Below are 16,027 nucleotides of genomic sequence, written 5' to 3'. Positions count from 1 at the left end.
CGGTGTAAGTTTCAGTTTGAAAGCTGGCAGCCTGGAGACCCAAGAAGAATTCATGTTTTTGTTTTGGGTTTTTTTGTTTGTTTGTTTGTTTGTTTTGAGACAGAGTCTCACTCTGTCACTCAGGCTACAGTACAGTGGTATGATCTCGGCTCACTGCAAACTCCACCTCCTGAGTTCAAGCCATTCTTTTGCCTCAGGCACCTGAGTAGCTGGGATTACAGGTGTGCACCACCATGCCTGGCTAATTTTTGTATTTTTAGTAGAGATGGAGTTTCACAGTGTTGGCCAGGCTGGATTGAACTCCCGACCTTAGGTGATCCACCCGCCTTGGCCTCCCAAGGTGCTGGGATTACAGGCATGAGTCACTGCGCCTGGTCTAATGTTTCAATTTGAGTCCAAAAGGTGGAATAAAAAAAGATATCCCAGCTCAAAACAGGCAGGAGGAGTTTCTTCTTTTCTGTGGGAGAGTCAGCCTTTCTATTCTATTTCAGCTTTCAACTGATCAGATGAGGGCCACCCACATGAGGAAGGGCAATCTGCTTTACTCAGGCTATTGATTCAAACATTAATCTCATCTAAAAACAGCCTCATTGACACAGCCAGAATAATATTTGGCCAAATATCTGGGCACCCCATGGCCCAGTCAAGTTGACACGTAAAATTAATCATCACATCCATCTTAGAATATGATTTCTTCTCCTTCCATATATCCAAAGTCCAACCATCCTTCAAGGCCCAGTAAAGAACCACCTCTTCCTACAAGCCTTCCACCACACTCCTTTTCACTCTGAGTTCTATACCGTTTTTAAACTTTATTTATAGTCAACCTCAGATTCTCTCTGGGTAGATGTCTGTGTGTAACTTCTTTGCCAGTGCATTCTTCCATGAACTCTCCTGGTGATGTTTCATTCACTAATGCTTTTTTTTTTTTGCATATTCTTTCTTCCATACACACTCCACCTAGTCCTCCTGGCAATGTATACAATATGACAGATAGGCATGCCTTCCAACTGTCTCATCACAAAGTTATAAGAAATAGAAGTTAATAAACAGGGAGCAACATATAAAAACATTGAGTCAAAGAGATGACACACAAAAGCTGAAATTTCCATTGCTGCCAATATTCCAATCTGTAGATGGGTCTTTAACAGTCACCAAAGTAGGGAGCCCATGAGCCCATGTTCTCAGGCCTTCCTTCCTCCTGACTTCAGTTCGGCATTCTCTGATGTGGTGCTTCAATTCTCACTCCTCCTTGGATCCTCTGTCACCTCCAGTCTTTTCAGCACTCCAGTAGCCATGCTGTTATTTCTGGACCATCCTCAGCAGCATGCCTAACTTTCCATGATACTTGAAAATCTACTTTCCATGCCTCAAAGAATTAATGGAAGAGAAAGGATTCATGGAGAGACCTGGGGTTTGCCTTGCATAATGCCATCTTTGCAGCTCTGCAATCCCACGTCTTCTCCTCCCGTGTGTGTTCATATGGAGCACTCACTGGAAAATCCATTTGAGAATCCTCTAAGATCTCTGCCCAGTCAGATAATTCTCCTCCCACGCCCTTCTGGCCGTGATGCTCTTTATATCAAAGCATCTACAAGCTGCAAAGTGGGATCATCCTATGGTGTATATTTTCTATTGGACCCAAGCATACACTAGGTTTCTTCAGCTGGCCACTAAGTCTGAGGGCCAGTTCTTAGTCCTATCTTTTTTTGTGCCTCCCTGACTTTTAGTAGTAGGCACTTCTCTAATCCCTGCTAATCACTCAGTGATACCAATACAGATTAGAGGATTAGCTAATTCAGTGGAGGGATGCTTTTTGAGAGTAGACATTAGGCTGCTATTAGCTTCCAGCAGCCAAAATAGTTTTTATTTTAGGTGACAGGGGTCACATGAAGCTGAGGAGAACTTTAATAAGGAGAACATTTTTTGAGTATCTATTAAAGTATTGTACTGTAGCATTCACCGAGTGTTTACCATGTGTAAGGCATCATCTCATATGCTTCATATATATCCAAACACCTTAAACAATTTATCCTGAAAACAACTCTAGTGAGGGAGCATTATAATCATACTCCCTTGACAGATGAGGAAACTGAGGCACACAGATGTTAAATACAACAGCAAATGGGCTACAAGAGACCAGGCAGATACGTGATACTATCACAAAGAGCAGAGTAAGACAAATACCACAAGAAAAGAAAGCAGAGAGGGTAGTTCTCTCACTTGGGATTTCCATATGTGCTTTGCCTACCTGGAGAACTTAACATGTCCTTCAAGACCCACCTCAAGATCTGTGCATTTTAGTAAAGGCTTCTCTAACCCCTTCCCCCAGCAGAGCTGTCTCCGCCCTTTGTTGGCCCCTCCTGCTGAGACATAGCATTGGCCCAGCCCCAATCACCTTGCATGATGACTGCTTCCATATCTGCCTCCCTCGCTGGGCCATGAGCTCTCCTGGAGGGCAGGGACAGATTGTGCTTCAAGGCCTTCTCAGCACCAACCCTTGTTGATGATACAGCAGTGAGGCAGGCTTACCTAAAGGCCTCTATCCTGAAGTGACGTGTGACTTCCACTCACATTCCATTGCCTGCAGCAAGTGGTATGCTTCTGGTTGCGTTCCACACCTCAGACTTTGCCTGGTGAAATTCAGCTATGCCAAAAAAAAACAAAAAAAACATAGAGATGGGGACTGCCAGTTGGCTGAGTGACAAACAGGTGGCGGATGGCCAAGCCAAGTGGGCATATCATACTCACACCTGGGACACCTGCAAAGGGCACTTCTGGAAAGGTAGGAAAGTTGTAAGTGAGTCTGGATGGTGTGAGCTATGGTGGAAGCCTTTGGGACACAGAAGGAGCCCACGATCCTTCTTCATAATTCTTCTTTTTATGTTAATTATCAGCCTGACCTTGGACAGGCCCTTTCCCGCAAGGGTCCTCTTTCTCTCCACTGGCAAAATATTGGGCTACAAGCTTACTGTCTTGTGGATGTAAGAGTCCATGCTCTTGACAACCACGCCAGGCACCTGCCTCATCTATGTGCCAAAAATGTTATCTACCCCCTAGTTTGGGATCCTGAGAAATTTTAGCAAAATTTGCCAAATACTATAGAGAAATAGATACTTTTCCTTTCCCATTTTTAAAAATCGCCTTTTTTTCTACCCACAACAATTTTTTCCTCCTCGAATATTGAGTTCCACGAGTGAATAAGCTACGTCATCTCTAAGTTTCCAGAAATGTAGATTCCATGGAGCGAGGGAAAGAAGGGATGAACCATCTTTTCCCTTTCGTCACAGGAAACTGCAGCACATTTCCAAAGTAAGATGGGCTTCTAATTATTAAAAATAAACTCTGGCCCACAGCCTGATTTGCACATTAATGTAGCCAGCAGATGCAGACTTGCAAACATGCTCTCTAGCTCCATACTGAGACCCAGCTTCTCTGCCCATTTTTCATGCTGAGATTCTCTAAGGACAACCATTTCTGTTTGGAGAACCATGAAATCCGCTAATTGCTCTCTCAAGGAAGGGGATACTGCCCTAGGGCTAAAGGGGGCAATGGGTCCCTAGAATCTGACTGAGGAACTTAAGGAAGATGAAAGGAAACTTAAGATATGTAGATATGTTGGGAGGCCGAGGTGGGTGGATCACAAGGTCAGGAGATCAAGACCATCCTGGCTAACATGGTGAAACCCCGTCTCTACTAAAAATACAAAAAATTAGCTGGGCGTGGTGGCGGGTGCCTATAGTCCCAGCTACTTGGGAGGCTGAGGTAGGAGAATGGTGTGAACCCGGGACGCAGAGCTTGCAGTGAGCCGAGACCACGCCGCTGCACTCCAGCCTGGGGGACAGAGTGAGACTCTGTCTCAAAAAAAAAAATATATATATATATATATATATATATAGATATATATAGATATGTATTAAGACTCCTTTAATATTAAGTGGCAGAAACACCAACTGATACTGGCTAATGCAGAGGAAGTGGGGTGGGGGGTTGTTGCTAATTTGTTTTGTTTTGTTTTGTTCATGTCCCTGAAAAGTCTAGAATGTGGGAGATGATTACTAGCTTCAGGAATGGCTGGATCTATGCACTTAAGCAAGCTCATTAGGAGTTTTCTAGCTCACTTTCCTCAATGTGCCCTTTTACTCTCAGGCAAACTCTTCTCAAGCTGTGACAAGATTTCATCCCCATAGGTAAATAACCCCAGTGAAGAGAAATTCTGTTACCTACTAGTTCCCACAAAAGTATCAGAAATGACCCTAGTACAATTTGAATCACATGCTCAGTCCTCAACCAATCATTGCAGCTTTGGGATAGAGTACATTAACTGATCAGATCAGAGCACATGGAAGTAGGGTTGAGGTCCACCCCACTCACATCTCATGAACTAAGAGTACAAAGGGGTAGTTCCCCAAAGAAAAACGAACTTTAAAACCCGGACTAAATATGTGCACCATTCTGAGGACTCTGTATAGTAAATACTAACAGGTAGATAGGGAAGTAAGACCAGAACTCAAAGTACTATTGAATGTTATGAATTATTTTTTCCCCTCTGTTATTCTAGGACCAGAACATGACATGGCCCCCTGACACCCTGATGTGGTCATTAACATGAATAGAGAGCTCTAGGAGACACTCTATAGTTCTGGGTCAAGAAGTAGGAAAGGGAACTCCTACTCTCAGATAGGAATGAACTGAAAAACGCCATCAACAAATAAGACCTTACTGATATTTATGGAATACCCTCATCCAACAAAAGCAACATTCAATTTTTTTCAAGTGCATATTACATATTCACCAAGATAGAGCATGATCCTGGATCATAAAACAAGCTTTAACCAATTTAAAATAATGGAAATTATACAAAGTATGTTCTCAAACTATAATGGAATTAAACTGGAAATCAATAAGAGAAAAACAAGAGGAAAATATCTAAATGCTAACATATTAAACAACACACTTCTAAATAATTCATAGGTCAAAAAAGAAGTCCCAAGAAATACGAGAAAATATTTGAACTGAATGAAAATAAAAATACAGCCTATCAAAATTTGTGAAGTGCCTCTAAAATAGTGCTTAGATGAAAATTTATAGTATTGATTTAAAAAGAAAGAAAAAACTGAAAAAAAGAAAAATAAAGATCTCAAATCAGCCATCTAGGCTTCCACCACAAGAAACTAGAAAAAGAAGAGTAAAACAAAACTAAAGTAACCAGGAGAAAAAAGGCAGTAAAAGTAATGCAGAATCAATGAAACTGAATCCGAAAGGCTATGGAGAAAGTTAATCAAGTCAAAGGTGTTTTTTCAATAATTGGAAAAATCAAAATGTGTCTAGCAAGACTGACAGAGAAAGAAGAGACAAGATACAAATGATTAATATCAGGAATGAAAGAGAAGATATCACTACAGGTCCTGTGGCCATTAAAAATAATAAGGAAATACTACAAACATAATACATATAAATTCAAAAACTTAGATAAAATTGAACAATTCTTGGAAAACCACAAAAAACAAAACTCATCCAAGATGAAATCAATAACCTAAATAGTCCTATACTTATTTTAAAAAATTGAATCTATCTTTTAAAACCTTTCAAAAAAGTCATTTCCAGGCCTGATACCTTTACTAGAAATTCTACAAAATATTTAAAGAAGAAAAAAAAATAATTCTACACAATTTTTTTCAGAAAATAGAAGTGAAGGAAACATATACCCACTCATTTCACGAAGCCAGTATACCAAAAACATACAAAAATAGTGACAAATAGAAAACTGCAGACTAATATCCTTCATAAATATAGAAGCAAAATTTCTCAGCAAAATAACAGCAACCAAATTAGAAAAACACATACACAACCAAGTGGAATTTATAGCAGGAATATAAGGCTGATTCAATATTTAAAAATCAATCAATGTAATCTACTATATTAAAATTTTAAAAGGCAAAATACATCATCATATGTAATCCAGAAAATGCGTTTGACAAAATGCAACAATTCATGATAAAAAAAAACCTCTCCATAAACTTGAAATAGAAGAAAACATCCTCAATCTGATAAAGAACAAAATGTAAAAAGCCTACGGTTAACATTCTACTTAATGGCAAATTATGAATGTTTTTGCTATCAGATTGGGAGAAAGGCATGGATGAATTCTCACCGCTCCTTTTTAATATTGTACAGGAAGTCCTAGCTATTTGCAATAAGCAGACAAAAGAATCAAAAGGCATACAGACTAGAAAAGAGGAAATAAAACCTTCTATTTGTAGATGACATAGCTTTCTATACAGAAAATCCCAAGGAATCTATAAAAGCTTCTAAAACCAATACCTGAATTTAGCAAGATTGCAAGGCAACACACAAAATCAATCATATTGCTATATATTAGCAATGTATAATTGGAAAACAAAATTTTAAAACAATGTCATTCACAATACCCTTCCAAAAAATGAAATACATATATAAGATCTGTATGCTGAAAACCATAAAAAATGCTTATGAAAGAGGTTAAAGAAGACCTCAATAAATGGAGAGATACACCATGTTCATGGATTGCAAAACTCAGCATAGTTACAATGTCAGTTCTTCCCAAAATGATCTACATGTTTAACACAATTCCAATAAAAATCCCAGGAGGATTTTTTTTTTAAATATTGACAAGTGGACTTTCAAATTTATATGAACATGGAAAAGAACTAGAATAGCCAAAACAATTTTGAAAAAAGAATTACAAAGTTGGAGCACTTACACTACCTGATCGTATGATTTCCTATAAAACTTCAGTAGTCCAGATAGTGTGGTGTCAGCAAAAGGACAGGCACATAGATAGCGTGAGAGAGTTTCTTGGGGTGATCAAATCGTTCTATATTCTGATTGTGGCAGTGGCTGCACAAACCTATACCTGAGTTAAAAGTCATAGAACAGTACATCCTTCCAAAAGTCAATGGTACTATCTTATACTTTTAAAATAAAATTTCTTTTTAGACCCTTTAATTGAAAAACAAACTTCCATATACACCATGGAATACTATGCAGCCATAAAAAATGATGAGTTCATGTCCTTTGTAGGGACATGGATGAAACTGGAATCATCATTCTTAGTAAACTGTCACAAGGACAAAAAACCGAACACCGCATGTTCTCACTCATAGGTGGGAATTGAACAATGAGAACACATGGACACTGAACAATGAGAACACATGGACACAGGAAAGGGAACATCACACTCCGGGGACTGTTGTGGGGTAGGGGGAGGGGGGAGGGATAGCATTGGGAGATACACCTAATGCTAAATGACGAGTTAATGGGTGCAGCACACCAATATGGCACATGGAAACATACGTAACAAACCTGCACATTGTGCACACGTACCCTAAAACTTAAAGTCCAATAATAAAAAAAAAAAAAAGAAAAACAAACTTCCAGGGTGTTAAGTCAGTTCACTGGAGAAAAGAAAATGTTTTTAACAAAAGCGCTGAAACAATCCATATGGAAATGAATGAACTTCAACTCTATCTTCACTCCATACACAAACATAAATTAAGACAGATCATAGACCTAAGCATAAAAGTGAAAACCATAAAGCTTCTAGAATAAAACACAAAAGAATACTTTTGCATTCTTAGATTAGACAAAGATTTCTTGGGAGATTAAAATCATGAAGCATAATGAAAACAATAGGTAACTTGAACTTAAATTTTAAAATCCCTACTTATGAAAAAACATCATTAAGAAAATGAATAGTAAAAAAACAAATAGGGGAGAGGTTTTTGCCACATTTATATCTGACAAATGACTTGTGTATAACACATAAAGAATTCCTACAAATCAACAACAAAATGGCAAGCTACCTTTTTTAAACTGGGCAAATAACTTAAAAGATACTTCACAGGGGAAGATACATATATAGCTAATAAGAAATGATATTTAACATCAATGCAAATTTTAACTACAGTGAGACACCGTTTTATGCTCACCAGAATGGCTATTCTAACAATACAAAACGTGGAACCCATGAACCATCTGGAACTCTGGTGTGTCACTATTGGGAATGTAAAATGGTACAACCATTTGGATATCTGTTCAGCAGCTTCTACTAAAGTTACTCATGTATCTATTGTATGCTTCAACATTCCACTCCTATTTCAACAGAAATGGGTTCATATGTGCACTTAAAATGTGGAAGAGGATGCTCATTGCAGTCTTAATCATAATATCCAAAATTGGAAATAACTCAAATGTTTTCAATAGTAAAATAGATAAACAAATAGTGGTATGTCCATACAATAAAATACTATTCCGCAGCAGTAAAGGAAAAAACAACCTGGATGAATCTCAAAAACATTACAGTGGGCAAAGGAAGCCAGGCACATAATAGTACATACTGGGCGATTTTGTCCATGTCAAGTTCTAGAACACACAAAACTAAGCTAAGGTGATAGGAATCAGAACAGTGGTTGCCTGCGGGATTGGAAGGTTGGCTACAAATGAGCCCAAGAGAACTTCCTGGAGGGATGTAAATACTTTGTAGCTTGTTTTGGATAATAGTTTCACAGCTGATTACAATTTTCCAAACTCATGAAATTGAACATTTTAGAGTTGCGCATTTCTATTGTATATAAATTTTACCTCAATTTAGTTAAAAAAAGAAACCATTTATAAATGTAGCACTTTACTTTCTACAAACCATTTTCACACTCATTCCCCTATTCCCTCCATATAATCTTCTCATCAACCCTAGGCAGTAGGAAGGTCAGGATTATTGTATGAATGAGTAAACTGCGAGAGATCAGAATGAGGGAGCAACTCCCAAGGTCACGCACAGAGCAAGCTCTTGCCAGATCAGGGACTAAAGCCCAGGTGTTAGGACTCCACAGCCAGTGCTCCTTATGCAATGCCTTGTTTTTAAACCTGTTCTCCCTTTCTCGCAGGCATTACAGAGATCGCCAGGGGCACAGTAAATGTCAGCTTCCTCAGTTCTCACCACATTAATCTCTTTTGCATACCCAAATTCTGCCTACGATTTCATTGAAAAGTTTGTGAATTACTGATGTTACAGATGCTAAAACAAACATACATATCCAGGGGCTTCTCTTTCCTTTGCATAGCTTTGTGGTATAATTTGGGAGACATTAGAGTCCAATTTTCACTCTGGGCCAAAAACAGTTATATCTGTTTGAAACAGCGCAGGCTCCAGGCACCAGCTATTATACCAGAGTACACAGAACAGAAAGACAGGCTGGAGAGGAGGGGCTTTAACCACAGTGTGATGCCAGCCTAGTCACTCTCCCTCTCTGAGACTCAGTTTCCCCATCTTTCATACAAGGGGCCTGGACCAGATAAGCTTTAACTGAGTATCCAGTAAGAGGATCTAGAGCTGGAGGGGCAGTATTCATCTTCTTCTGAAACCTCCCATATGAATATTATCAGCCCAGGTATCCCACCTGAGGATTCTCTTTCCAGGGAAAAATCGCAAGTCATTGAGCTGAAGGGGACTCACCTCCATGCAGAGAAGTGACCGAGACCTCCAGGATAAATCGTCTTCCATTTCCTGTCCAAGGAGACTTCAAGGGATCTGACAACCTCTCTGTATTACTTACGGGCTAAGAAATTGTATTGTGAAGACTTGGGTTCCAGTCCTGGTTCCATCAATAGCTGACAGTACGACTCCGAACAAGACCCCTCTCCTCCAGGGACTTGTCGCCTTACCCATAAAATGGAGTTAATGGCCCCTGATGACCTCCTGGATTGTTGAGAAGATCTAATGAAGTAAAAGGTAAGAACATGCCTTGAACAGAATAAACTCTCTACCACCATTGGGGGCTCTCATTTTTTGGGAGAGGGAAGCCAGGGATATCTTCTAGTCCCTGCGGTGCAGACCAACCTTTTTTCCCCATCCCTGTGCAGTGCCACTCAGACCACTAGATGGCGGTAGCTGTCACTTGCCAATTCTGGAAAAAAGGGTGTGGGAGAGCCAGGGGGGCCGCCTGCTTTAGGAAAACTAGGCCAAAGCCAGCCCGTTACATCACTTCTGATCCAAGCAGCCAGTTCAGTCTGGATTTTTCCTTATTGCAGGCGACAATGCAAAAAACTTCCAGGCTCTTGCGCATTTCAGTGCTAATTGTTCGGCCTGAAAACAGTCTTTAACTCCCAGGGATTGGTCCTGCAGGCTCTGCCCCATCTTCCCTGGGTACAGCTTCTCTACTTAGGGCCTCCTACTGCCCTTTCCAGATACCCCATGCTAATACCCCACCCTCAGCCACACTTGAAGTGAATTTCTCGTCCTGCCTTTAAATCTCAATCTCATTCATCAGGCACTTATTGATATCTACTTGTGTGCAAAGGCCTGCACCAGGGCCCATGCTGGGGTAAGTGGGACCCAGACCCTATCCTCAAGGGAAAGAAGGGGGGCTACAAACTACATGAGTTCAAATCCGCCTCTGCTTCTCACTTGCTATATGCGTGATTTGAACCAGTCACTCAAGTTTTCTCTTCTTCAACTTTCTTCATTTTAAAATGGGGTTAATAATAGGTTTGTTTTATTTGTTAAATGAGCTCATACTGGCCAGTTCTTTGACTTGGAATGGGGTCTAGCACTTCATAAGCAATAATCATTTATTGAGCACCTATTAGGGGTAGGTACATTATCTGATTTAATGCCCATATTAATGGCTTGGAAAAGTTAAGCAATTTGCACAAGGTTGTTTTGAACCTGGTCTGTCTGACTCCAGGAAATCTGCTTTCACCTGTTCTTACAGAAAGTGAACAGCTAAACAAAGGTACCAAGGGACAAGGAGACCTGCAGACTACACTGCCAGTCCCAGCAGCACAGCTGCAAATCGGGCAACCTAAACCTGCCATTCGGGTCTCAGTGATCCTGTTCTGGATTTAGCTCTAGCACTAACTGGGGACTAACACTAACCTCTAGCAATAACCCCTCCTTGGGACTCAATTTATTCACCTATAAACAAGGCAGCTTGATAGATCAGTATCTTCCACACATGTCTAGTTGTCAAAATCACCTGGGGTCTTTCTTGAAAGTATGGAATTTTGGACTCCACATCAGGTCTGCTAAAATAGAATCTCCAGGGGAAGGGTCTGCAGATCTATTTTTAACAAGTGATTCAGAAAACTCTTAGGACCAGGAAAGTTAGGAAAGCATCCTAGGCCCAGATGATCTTAGCAATTCTCCCAGCTCCTACTGTCACTCAGTCGGGCTCTTGATCTGCCTCCCTACAGACCCCTCATGAACACTACAGTCCCTCTACCTGTGCCCCAGGATTTGACCCTTCTGAGCAATTCCCCACCCTGCATGGATTTGATAGCTCCTTCCTTGCTGTAAGGCACTTAGGTTCCTAAGGGAGCTAAAGCTATTTAAATAATGAATGGAATTTACAGTAGCATTCAGAATTCACTTAAGCAATAGAAACATGATTGCAGTAAAGTCTCCTTAAAAATCTTTTCATCGGGTTAGAAAGAAGATAAAGTAACTTCTCTCTTGACTTTCCTAATATGCAAACCAGGATGTTTTGACAAGACTCAATTCTAAATTTCTGCAATGTCCATTTGGAAGGTATAATGTTCACTATCAGAATAACCGTGTCCTGCTGCCCCAGTCTGATATACCCAGAAGCCATAGGTCAAACCACATTTCAGGCCAAGGGCAGGGTTACCAGCTCCTGTGTCCTGGTGGGGAGCCTTGTGAAAAAAAAATGGGAAAGAAGCTGCAAGGCACAAAGCCAGCCCCAGCTCCATTCTATCAGCTTGTACTATAAATCCTGCCGATCCTTGTTCTTCCTGTTTGCAGAGTCATCAAATGGCACAACTGAGCAATATTGGCTGCCCATTTTTCCTTCTTTCTGTTGCAGTCTCTCAGTTCCTACAAGCAGTTGACCTCACTAACCTCAAACAGACCTGAAATTCTCACTGTTAGGCCATGCCCTTGGGCTTAGGGAGTGTTTTCTGGAAGAGTATGTACCTTGGGTTGAGTTTTGGAAGATTGGTGTATCAGTCAGCTATTGCCATAAGAATGCTACATAACAAAGCACCCCAGTACTTGGTGCTTACAGCATTCAGTTATTGTCACTCATACATATGTGGGTTAACTGGGGCAGCTCTGCTGATCTCACCTAGGCTCAGCTGAGTTTGGCTCTGGCCTTCAGTTTGATCCAGGTACTCCAGGTATCCCTCAGTTCTTCTTAGACCACCAGGTTAGCCAAGACATGTTTCTCTTATTGTGATGGAAGAAGCCCAAGAGGACAATGTCACAACTCAAGTCTACTTCAAGCTGCTGCTGACTTCACATCTGCTCACATCCCATTGACCACAGCAAAGGGCAATGACATACAATCTGCCCAATGTGAGGCCAAAGCAAGTCACAGAACACAGGAGGGGCATGGGAAGGTTAAAATGTAAAGAGAGCCAAGTACTTGGGGCCACTCCCTGCAGATGGGATGATACCTGGGAGGGATCCCAGGGAAGTTAGAGCTGGGCTTCATTTAGAATTCACTTAAGCAATAGAAAAACGGTCGCAGTAATGTCACACCAGGTTGTTTGCATCAAACAAATCACAATTTCAGCAAAAGATCAGATGGAGAAGAGACACTGAGTGACCATCTTGTCCCACCCCCTCAGCTTCCTGATAGCCTGATAGGAAAAGGGGCTTATGGAAGGTCATTAGGCAAGTAAGAAGCAGAACAAAGAATATTATCTGTCCTTAGGCAATTTTCCCATCTGAGATGCTCCTAAACAGTCCAGGGAATTAAAATTTCATTTATTGACAAACATTTATTTAGCACTCACTCTGCGCTAAGCACTGTTCTAGATGTTAGGAATAAAGAAGTGAACAAAACACTTCTCATAAAGCTTCCATTCTGCTTGGGGGAGGAATAGACTAAATAAACAAGGAAATCCATTGCATGGTGATAAGTGTTATGAGAAAAAATAAACATGGCGAGGGAGATGGTTAGTGCCAAAGTTGGGGTTGTAGGGAGAGGAGGTTAGTGTCATTGATTGGGTAGTGAAGGAAGGTCTCAGATAAGAGGACATTTGAAATGGAAGTTGAAGGAAGTGATGGGAGGAGCCATGAAGATATCTGGGCATTTTCAGCAGGGAGAATTTCAAGTAGGTCTGGAACAAGCTTGGCATGGACTGGAGTGAGCAAGGGGGATGTAGTGGTAGGAAAGGTCAGCAGGACAGCAGGGGAGGGCCAGGTCATAAAGAGCCTTGGGGGCCATGGAAGGGCTAGGAGTTTTGATTAAAATGAAATGGAAAATATTGGAGAGCGCTGAGCCAAGGAGACACATGAATGGACTTTGGTTTTAAAAGATCCTTTTGACGGCTGTGTTGAGAATAGATTGTAAGGGCTAAGAGTTTGGAACCTGACAGCCTGATTAGGTGGTATAAACCAAAAAAAAAAAAAGAAAAAGAAAAAGAAAAAGTGATGTCGATCAATTTAGACGTTGATTTTGCCCAGGTTGAGGACGTGCCTGGGATAAAGAGACACAAGCCACAATAGGATCTGTGGCTCATACTTTTTCCCAGTATGATTTTAAGGGCTTCAATATTTAACAGGGAAAAGACGGGCAGGCCGGGAAAGGAGGGAAAAAAAAGAGGGAGGATATGGTCATATTTTTCTGAGGCTTTGATTAGCACTCACTGAATCCACATGTTGCCTGTGAAAAGGAGGGGGCAGAGGAGCAGTCAATTATGCATTCGTCTCGCGCTCGGTTAATCTGCACTTTACATAAGATAAAGTAAACACAGTACAGGAAGAAGTCGAATATAAATTCATCTCGGGGTAGGCGGTGGAAGGGGGGTACAATTTCTAGTCTCCTCTTGTCCTGTACCATAAAGATAAGCTGTTAATTTACATTGTCAGGGTGAGGGAAGCCCCCTGGGGAGACATGTGGCCTTCTATCTTGTAGCTATCCATTTGGGAACAAAAGGAAAGGCAAGTTTTTTGCATGACTTGGTTTCCAAGCTTAACTTTTCCCTTGACATGCTGAGTTGAGGGTCCCAAGATTTTATTTTCCTTTCACAGTGGCAATTGCTGTAATCCAAGCTAGGGATGGTGATGGTGGCTGGGACCCAGGGGTTGGCATTCCAGGTGGTGAGAAAGGGTCAAATTTAGGATCAAATTGGATGGTAAAGCTGAGCAGATTCCTTGATGAATTAGATTAATGTGGTGTTAGAGTTTGAGGTCAGAAATGACTCCAAGATTTTTGTCTTGACTGACTGAATAGATGTAGTTGCCATTTTCTGAATTGGGGACAGTTGCAGAAGGAGCGGATTTGGGTGGGCAAATCAAAATACATGTGTAAGGAGCCGGTGACTCCCCATACTTTCTGGCTGGCCATATGCAGCTCCTTTCCCCAATCCCAGGGCAGGTTTAAGGGTTTCTGTAGCCAAATATAGCCACAATAGTGCTTTGCTCTGATACATGTAGTAATCTTCAGTAAATGCTTGATCATAGGTTGGGATCCACAGGAAGCAGGCCCTGAGATGAAGTTTAGCAGGCATGAGGTTTATTAGGGTGTTGATCTTGGGGTCACCTGCCAGCATAATGAAGGGGAGGAGGCAGACTGGGAAGAGGGAGACAGTGAGCTGCAATGCAGTGCCAGAGAAGCATGGGGAGTTCTGAAGATGAGGTGATCCTTCAGAACTGCCTGAGTTGGGGCAGAAGGCTGAGAAAGTGGGCTGCTGGCCACCAGGGGCAAAACCATTATTTTATCTGAGGCAATCCCCAAAGGGGAGATAGCTGCAAACTGTACCACTGCCAGCAGTTGGGGAAATATGTCCTTCATTCCTAGAAGCAGATCTAGGTGGCACATCACAATGCCCACCACATCCCCTCATGCCACACACAAAGAAGCAGGCTGATTTCTTTATGTCCATGTCTTCTCCTGCACTAATAATTCATGGCTGGTCAGCAAATGGCAAACCGATCTGAGTTCACAAGCTTTCCAACCAGAGGTGAGGCAGGATGAGAACATCTTGACAATGAAAATAAACACAAAGGGAATTCCCGGTGGAAGTAGGCCACCAATGGAACCATGGACTGTGAGTGCAGCTGTTGGCCAGACTCAAGGGGCAGACCCAACCCTGTTAAATTCTAGTCAAACAACTCACCCGCATCTTTGGAATTGTAGTTTAAGACATCAATCCTCAATACATACAAAGTTGAGGAGGTTGGATAAAAATAGTGAACCAGGCACAATCTCTACATTCCCCTTCTTATCCTAAACTCCTGGAAAAAAAGAAATAATAATAATAGTAAACATTGATGATAACAATAATATAAATAAAATATAATATAACCAATACAGCATAGAAGTAAGAATATAATATATAATAATAAAAATCCACAACAGTGTAGGAAAAAAAGAAGGGGTACCCCCAGTGGATGAAAAAGTTAGGAATGCCTGAAAGGGGAAAGGCAGATGGAGAAGACTGAAGAAAGAAACCACATCCCAATAGCACAAAGGAGAGACCTGCTACAAGAAATGGAGGAGCACCAACGTCCAAGGCAGCAGGAGCACCCAAGGATGATCGACAGAATGATTGGTTGGGGTTCTGAAGAAAATCAACCTCATGAAAGAAAAGTCCTAAATTTAACCATCTGAAGACTAAATTGGACATGATGAACTAAATTTAACAAACTGAAGAACTAAATCCCCATGGAAAGAATTAATAGAATTAATAAGAAAATACTTTATAAAAGTCTAGTTAGTATTCTCATGCAAGGGAATGTAGCACACATACAAAATTATCAGATGAAGATCTTGGAAATTACAAACTTGAGTACTGAAATTTTAAAAATCAATATATAAGCTGAATATCAGAATAGATAAAAACTAACAGAAAATGACTGAACTGGAAGATTTAACCAAGGACTTTTCCCAGATGGAAGTTAGAAAAAAGGAAAGAGAAATGGAGAATGAATCCAACAGCATGAAAATCCATTTAATAGGAATTCCAGAAATTGGAAATCAGAGGAATGAAGGAGAAGAAATAATTAAGAGGCAAAGAAAAA

At 40.9% G+C, this 16,027-nt stretch overlaps 1 protein-coding gene across 1 annotated transcript in view; it reads right to left on the bottom strand.

The window, feature by feature from the left end:
• The window catches only part of CES5A (carboxylesterase 5A), a 110,562-nt gene that overhangs the window by 89,277 nt on the left and 5,258 nt on the right, over window positions 1–16,027 (bottom strand). Inside the window, 1 exon segment of the mRNA XM_055299332.2 lies at window positions 15,124–15,241. Coding sequence (XP_055155307.1) covers window positions 15,124–15,241 — 118 coding nt within the window.

This window comes from Symphalangus syndactylus, chromosome 11 (assembly GCF_028878055.3).
Source record: "Symphalangus syndactylus isolate Jambi chromosome 11, NHGRI_mSymSyn1-v2.1_pri, whole genome shotgun sequence".
Taxonomy (NCBI): domain Eukaryota; kingdom Metazoa; phylum Chordata; class Mammalia; order Primates; family Hylobatidae; genus Symphalangus; species Symphalangus syndactylus.
Note: the sequence above shows the minus strand (reverse complement) of the source record. Positions and strands in the feature narration are given on the sequence as shown.